This window comes from Dendronephthya gigantea, unplaced genomic scaffold (assembly GCF_004324835.1).
Source record: "Dendronephthya gigantea isolate DGI-Jeju-01 unplaced genomic scaffold, DenGig_1.0 000064F, whole genome shotgun sequence".
Classification (NCBI taxonomy): Eukaryota; Metazoa; Cnidaria; class Anthozoa; order Malacalcyonacea; family Nephtheidae; genus Dendronephthya; species Dendronephthya gigantea.
Genome location: NW_021163074.1, coordinates 473,335 through 480,626, shown reverse-complemented (window position 1 = coordinate 480,626; position 7,292 = coordinate 473,335). Strand labels below are relative to the sequence as shown.

Sequence of the window (7,292 nt, the reverse complement as noted above, 5' to 3'; positions counted from 1 at the left end):
CGTATAAAACAAAATTATGAAATTATAGTTCTTCAGCTTTCCGCATGCAGGTCTCACAACGGTATAATTTATCTTGCTTCTCGCCACCACTGTTCATTTTAATTTGCACAGATATTCTAGCTGCATATATATGCCACGACATAATATTTTTTTGCAACTTTTGATCAATATAGAATTAAAAAAAAATAATTCACACAAACATGGATGGCGATAATGTCGTCATTTTTACAATCAAATGTGGTGCAAGCATTCTTAACAATTAATATATACACAATATTATCTATATATTGAATTAACCGTAAATCTTTATCGATAGTATCAATATAATAAACTTATGAATATCTATATATACTTTTTCGGCCCTGTGTACCACACACACAATACTTTAATTTATTCTCTGCCTTGCTTTGTCATGTTTTCCTTGTTCAATTGTTTCGCTACCATGCAACCTGCACTGAACTAATTATTATAAACGACTTTATTCAAAAACACGCAACAGCAGCAGTCTGCGGTTGTGAGAACGAAAAGAGAAGTAAATCTCTGGAGGTACTATATAGGCAGCACAGGCTCTGAAAAAACAGATATTAATATGCTAAGATATTTCGATATTTTCAATTTTATAAATATGCAAATGACCGTTTTTTGTGGTCGAAGAATAATGTCGAGCCTGGCTATACTTGCCTATAATGCCTATGTACTCTAAATAAAATTTCCGCAAATAGTGTGGTTGCAAGGATGTTATATATGCTGATTAATAGTTTTTATTATTACTTTTCAACAAGTCAAATATGCATATGACTGACTTCAGTGAAATTCCAGGCTAATTTAACCGTCGAGTGCGAAGAGAAGCTTTTTAACACTCAGGTATTGTTGTAAGACATCAGATACCCGATGAAAATCAGAATTGAAAATGCAACATTATTCCTTGATATTCTCGTTCCTAACGAAAACGTTGTACCTGTAAAGAGAAGAAAATATCAATCTTCACTTTTTTGCCAATACAGAAGATACTTGAAGATACTTGAACTTTTCTATGATAGAAGATAATGCATGCATGAGATGTGTATACAGACGGTTTGAAAGTGAGACTCAGTGAGCATAAAGTTACTAATAAAGCAGTTGTTCAGTTTTACCAAGTATTGTCGTGACCAAAGGTAAATAATTTTATTGATTTTTTAAATTAATTGTATTTTGTCCTTTTTTATTACAGAATGTCAGAAGATGACAATTAAAACGTTATCGCACTTATCAGAGAATACTTGCATGCATGTGCTTGGTTCAGTTTGTTGACTACTCAACCCCTGCCACGGGATCAGCTGATTTTTAACCGTAGCACTCGTATATGATTTTCGCATTGATTGCACGGCTTAAGTAGGAATATATATATATATGCTTTACCTCGTGTGGATTTAAAAGAATTTAGCAACTGAATTTATCAATTTTGAGTGCTGGTATATACAGATTGTATAATTAAATAAATATACCATTGGCTCACCTTTAACCTTTACTCTTAAACATTGTTTAGCTATGGTATTATTCACGTATCTGTGATTTAGTTCAATCCTCGAACAATGCAAATTCATAACAACCATAAGACCCCCCAACTCCGGTACTGGAACTCTCCACTGTCAAGAGATATAAAGAAGTATGACATATTCAATTTTGATGAACCGTTAGTAAGTTCAGTCTATTGCATGGTCAATAGTTACAATAGTCACACATTTCATTAGGGTTTCATTCTTATTTTAGCCAATTCTTAGCTATATTAAGCCTTGACTAAGCATTTCTATGACATCAACATCTCTATCACACAGAACTTTATCATGTTCCAATTATTTAAGACTTCGACCTTTATTAATTCAAACATCATGATAATCATTATTATACAACCTACCCCAAACAAAAGAACACCAACGTAGGTCATATTAATATCCATGTAACCGTGATTTAGCCAGGCCAAAGGAACCCACGACTTTTTACCAGGATATTTACCAAAAGCATTTGTGAAGTTGCATGTATCGTAGTGAGTTCCTGCCGAATGGATGAACATTATTGGTTCATCATGTTGAGTGCTTGGAACCAGTTGATAGGGACGGAAGGAATAGGAACATGCCAAATTATCTGAAGATGTTAAGGTTAAAGTATCCAGTTAAAATGTCCTTAACTACTTATCAGTATTGTGGACAGTATAAATGAAAATAAAATTTATCATTTAGGGCTAATATATTCTTACATGGATCAATTGAGTCAACCACGGGCGCCACTGACATACATCCATCAAATATACCATGACTTAAATACCCATACTTCACATGAATCATTGGATTTACATAGTCTGGAGTGTTATTCCGGCACAAACAAGATCCATCAGAATGGCATATTGCATTTCTTCTTGTACATACTCGTTCGTCAACTTTGCAACTAAATTCATCGACTCGAAATTTATCCAGAACTCCCCTTGTCACAGACAAAGGCTCCTTTAAGCATTTTGCGGCGTAAAATATTAGACAGAAAAGGCCACATTTTACCAGAAATGTCTCCATGATAGTTAATCTTTTATTATTCACCCAAAATTAGGTTAAAAACCAGAGTTTAGCACTAAAAGGGATCTGCTGTTTTCTTCGCACAGAATATATGAACAACTTCATTTAAAAACATTTTATTTGCATAAAAAATGTTGCTCTTTTGAATGAAACAGCGTGAGAGATGCATGCATGTTAAATGATTTAAACTGATGAATTTAGAAACGCGAAATACTCTTGCTTTTCAAACTCGAGTACATATAAAAATGAACTTTATTTTCTTGATATTCAAATTAACCAGCATTTAATAAGACAAGCAAAAAGTTATATATAAGGCCAATAATTGCACCTAAATTTGACCCTCAATTATGGTCTGATTGCTTGGTGTGTGATTGTTACGTGTTAAAACACTTATTCTCTTCTATAAAGTTTTTAACATTTCTTTCCAATTCTTGAAAATAGTTGTTCAAAAGCGAAATCTGACAGCAGGTATATTATAGACAAGCTTCTTGCTACTATTAAACGACAAACTAGAAGTATATATGCATGTATATTTTAATACAAAAAGTTAAATCATTTTATCACATGTGGGGACCATAGCTCTCACATGCTGTGTCAAAGACAATGTGTAATATTTAGCCATGCACGATCGTGGGAAAGGTGAATTCAATTGGCGGAAAATTGGTGTGCATGCACGCACCATTTGAAAGTCGGAAAATGATTTTTCCACAATTCATATATAGTGGTCCGTGATTTGATACACAATATGCAGGGAAGCTTTGCAGTGGTGGACATACAAAATATTTTTGCACGGCATGTAGGAATCGGGTTGTTCAGGTTACAGGTTATTTACAGGTCTGCGCGTCGCGTTAACAGCGCGCGGGAGAACGCGCGAGGGAAAACACCCACGCGCAACATCCACGCTTTCGACGCCGGTCAATTCATAATTGCAACGTCACCAAAGGAAAACAATCACAATTTCGGTTATCGAATGTAGAATATTATCACCGACGCTCTCAACAGTCTTCAACGGGCCAAAGAAGATATTTTCACAGCAATGGTCGACACAGAACCACTTTTTCAACGAAAGCTTAAACGAATCGGTGCTCCCTCGTCGGAAAATAACGAATTTTCGCTTGTGGCATATAATATCCTATGTGATCATGTGTTTCACAATGGCTCGGCGAAATACCCTTACCTCACAGATGAATCTCTAAAATATCGATGTCCTGACCCGTCTAATGCGCCAAGACATATACAGCTTATAAAAGAGGTAAAGTTGCATGAAGCGAAATTCATTAGAATACAAAGTTTATTCACAGCTATTACGAATGCCGGTCTTGTATATTATTATTAATGCGCACTTTGTTTACGGTATAAGTTCGAAAAATTTCCGAAAAGTTCACACTCGTGTTGCCTCTTGATGAAGAATCGAATTATGAATCTTTTGATGAATTCACCTTGGCTTCTTAGAATAGTAGAAATACGCCATGCACAAAATTTTGAGTTTGTTTACATTAACGGATTTTACATATTTTGTAATTTTCTTTACGTAATCTTGTTTGTCTTGTGGCGACAACCTGTCAAATGTATGACTCATTCCTGGTAAACTAAGTGAGTCTTCGGTGTATCCGTTTTCTCATTATAATCTTTATTAAGATATACTCTGAATTGGTTTCTTCTCCTAGTTCTAATATAATTGAATCGTTTACTATTTTCATCGAGTGTCTTAGAAATCTTTGTCGATTCTATAGCTGCGCGCAGACCCTTACAACGGTCTTCGCGCAGGCTATGTTTATTCATATTTTCGAATTTCAATTTCTCCTTTTGGAGTATGCTATTGAATATTTATTTATCAGAGGAAAATACTTTGCTTCGCCAAGCTTATGCTGTTAAATAATTCGCTTGAAAAAATGACATACGATAGGAGAACGGTAAAAAAATCGCCGGTCATTGAAAATATATAAGCCATCTTTCATGAAACCAAGCACGGAAAACTACCTTTGGTAATACATAAATTTAAACTTTTCTTGAGATAACGCTATAAAAAATGTCACCATTTTCTTTACGGTGTAAGACACCTTACAAATCATATTACTAGGAAACAAAGTTGCTCTGCCAATGGGCAGGGAAAAGTCGGGCTACTTCGGCCGGGCTTACGGTATGAACTAAATCCAAAGGTGTTCCAATATAGAGATGGAACGCCCCCTGTGGCCCGTTTTATATTTTGTGCTGCATTTCAGTTGCTCTGGCTGGATGGCGACATAGTTTGCCTTCAAGAAGTCGACGCACCCTACTTTCCATTCTTGTTGGAAGAACTGGGAAGCGATGGCTATGAAGGAATTTATAAACAGCACGATACTACACATGGCCTGGCAACGTTCTATAAACGAACGAGGTTCGAGATGAAGAGCTCTAATGTGTATGGTTTTACAGAGCTCCTTGGTGATTTAGGCGATGTCGAAAACCAGTTAAAAGAGAGCAATAAGCATAATCAAAGATATGCGCAGTACACGACACTGCAAGATTTGCAGTCTGGCAAAGAAGTGGTTATAGGTTGGTCGTGCATACTGTACAGAATGCTTCGCTTTCTAGGAAAATGCGGTTATAGCCTCGTGTCCCTCTTTCTGTCGTGGGAAATGCGAGTTTTCGCCACGCCAGAAAGACCAACGGCACGGGAGGCTATATTTTGTACATATAAGTGTATATTGCGTGTAGAAAATGACTAAGAGAATTTAACACAGTTAAAGAAAACTAAGCGCTATACTTATATACCAAAATCGTCGGAACTATACGTTTGCGTGAATACTGATAGTGTAAAATATATAAAAATAATGTTCCTCGCTTTGAAAGAGTGCATGCCTTTTTGTTCTTTTCTTGCGTTCGGCCGACATCATGCAGAAAAACAACGTTTAAAACATGTATTTTCCTTGCAAAACTTAGACATTTATGGCCTTTCCCCCGAAACAGCCGAGCAACTGTATGATAAAAATTCAAGTTCTTTTTAATTGTATGAAAGATATTTCTATAAAACCTCATTGTGTTTTTTTCTTACATTTTACAGTGAATGCATGTCCATCTAATCTTCAACTTTTTTCAAGAGCCCGATGTTCACGCTCTACAAATCGCGTTGTTTTTTCAACAACTGTACAAAATTCTTCCAGAATCTTCGAAGCATACGACCCCTTGGGTCGTCTGCGGGGATTTCAACATGCATCCCGACTTTCCTGTGTATGAAATGTTGAGAAATGGAAAATTGTACGCCGAGAGTATCGAAAAGTTGAATCCAGTAAAGTGGAAACATCCCGACCTAACCAGGCAAAATGAGGTACGGTTCTCTCAAACTTCGTCGACCGGACGCACACACAAATGCCAAGTAACAACAAAGCAGCAGGTCCTCAGACCTGCATCTTCTTGGTCCTCGATTAATATCTCAAAATATTACTTTATAGATTGTAAATTACGACAGCATTGTTCTTCGAAAACACAAGAAAAGTTTGACGCATCCATTTAGGGATGCAAAAAGTGCGTACAAAAGTGTTTTGGTAAGGACTAGTCTCCATCGCGTTTTTTGATTTTCTACATTTTCAATAGCAACAAAGTTTCGTAAAGAGTTGTAATAAAGTGAACACACTACGCAATTATATTGGAACTCACTTGCGCCAAGTTATCGAATCCTTATTACTTTTTAGGGAAACGAACCCACATTTACTCACTACGAATGCAGCGAAGATTTCGCTAAAGAATTAGGATCCAAGTTCTTGATAGATACCCTGGATTACATTTGGTATTCATCTAAATCGCTGCAAGTTAATGCCGTCCTGGAGATGGTCAAAGAAGGTCTCATTAAACCCTATTGTGCATGTCCTAACGAAGTATTTCCGTCGGATCACTTGTCGTTGAAAGCATTTTTGCAATTCCCTGAAAGAACCATCTAAATCAGCGATCGTATATTTTAACATTTTCCACCCAATTTTATACTGTAATTAATGTGATATATGATTTCTTTAAAGATATAGTTCAACTCGGAAATCTTGAAGTGTTTGTAAAAGTTGATCGTTCAGGTTGATCTAGCTTGAAAAAGATGACGGCTCTAGTTTTCGAAATATCACCAGTCATCACAGCCTACAACGCTATAGGCCCAAATCCTTTTGTATAGATGAATTTTTTTTCTTCACTTTACCCTGTACGATCAACTTTCAAACTTTTTTTGCAATTTTCATCGAAGGGTAATATAAGTAATGTGCATATTAAATTTTCTTTTGTTCTTGTACATGACAGTACGTAGTTCTGCAAATCATTCGTGCCAATTACTCGTCACTCGAATGTGAGGAAGGGCAGTCAAGTGCAGGAGCGTGGTGACCTAGGGGTGTGTGGTGGGTGTTATTTACTGCATTTGGGGGGAAAATTACGTCTTACGAGTCAATCTGGGCGGAGCGAGGTTTGGTTTCTTCAGTTTCATAAACATCATGGTAAAAAATTTCCCAGCCTTGATCTTTAGAGGCTCAATTAAGATATTGTAATATACTCCACAACTTGGTATATTGTATTTAAATATAGTTTTTAATATCAACAATCTATCTTAGCCTCTTGCTCGCATCCACACTACTTCTACACGTGTTCGACTGTCATGTGATGTATCCATCACGTGGTTAACTACGTTACAGATATTACCTAATCTGCTGTAATTATCATCTGAATCAAAATCCGTCAACAAATGTTTATCCAATTATTAGATGCTGATTTGTGTATAAGGCCCAAATCGTTAGC

General features: G+C 36.2%; 2 protein-coding genes across 3 annotated transcripts; one reads left to right on the top strand and one right to left on the bottom strand.

Moving 5' to 3' along the window:
• Nucleotides 1-291: 291 nt before the first annotated feature.
• LOC114530607 lies at nucleotides 292-2,510 on the bottom strand. The gene is made up of 4 exons (XM_028552197.1): nucleotides 2,234-2,510; nucleotides 1,895-2,121; nucleotides 1,496-1,625; nucleotides 292-958 (listed from the first exon to the last, which is right to left on the bottom strand). Exons 1-4 carry the CDS (start codon nucleotides 2,319-2,321, stop codon nucleotides 861-863), a joined length of 543 nt encoding a protein of 180 aa, XP_028407998.1. The 5' UTR covers nucleotides 2,322-2,510; the 3' UTR covers nucleotides 292-860.
• A 745-nt stretch (nucleotides 2,511-3,255) lies between these two features.
• On the top strand, nucleotides 3,256-7,292 carry LOC114530639 (glucose-repressible alcohol dehydrogenase transcriptional effector-like). 2 transcript variants are annotated; one of them, XM_028552233.1, is made up of 4 exons: nucleotides 5,008-5,078; nucleotides 5,587-5,850; nucleotides 5,975-6,067; nucleotides 6,215-7,292. In XM_028552233.1, the coding sequence occupies exons 2-4, from the start codon at nucleotides 5,590-5,592 to the stop codon at nucleotides 6,458-6,460; spliced, it is 600 nt and encodes a 199-aa protein (XP_028408034.1). In that variant the 5' UTR covers nucleotides 5,008-5,078; nucleotides 5,587-5,589; the 3' UTR covers nucleotides 6,461-7,292. The 2 variants fall into 2 exon arrangements, with proteins under 2 accessions (XP_028408033.1, XP_028408034.1); XM_028552232.1 differs by lacking the exons at nucleotides 5,975-6,067; nucleotides 6,215-7,292 and adding an exon at nucleotides 3,256-3,795 and having other exon boundaries at nucleotides 4,766-5,078; nucleotides 5,587-5,844.

What these genes read in the sequence shown, in the direction of transcription:
- LOC114530607 (XM_028552197.1), bottom strand. Translation starts at nt 2,321, where the DNA reads ATGATTCATGTGAAGTATGGGTATTTAAGTCATGGTATATTTGATGGA. An exon ending in GGTTGACTCAATTGATCCAT is followed by an intron (nt 2,122 to 2,233) that starts GTAAGAATATAT and finishes TAACATCTTCAG; the next exon opens with ATAATTTGGCATGTTCCTAT. An exon ending in TTTAAGAGTAAAGGTTAAAG is followed by an intron (nt 959 to 1,495) that starts GTGAGCCAATGG and finishes TTCTCTTTACAG; the next exon opens with GTACAACGTTTTCGTTAGGA.
- LOC114530639 (XM_028552232.1), top strand. Translation starts at nt 3,580, where the DNA reads ATGGTCGACACAGAACCACTTTTTCAACGAAAGCTTAAACGAATCGGT. An exon ending in ATATACAGCTTATAAAAGAG is followed by an intron (nt 3,796 to 4,765) that starts GTAAAGTTGCAT and finishes GCTGCATTTCAG; the next exon opens with TTGCTCTGGCTGGATGGCGA. An exon ending in TGGCAAAGAAGTGGTTATAG is followed by an intron (nt 5,079 to 5,586) that starts GTTGGTCGTGCA and finishes TACATTTTACAG; the next exon opens with TGAATGCATGTCCATCTAAT.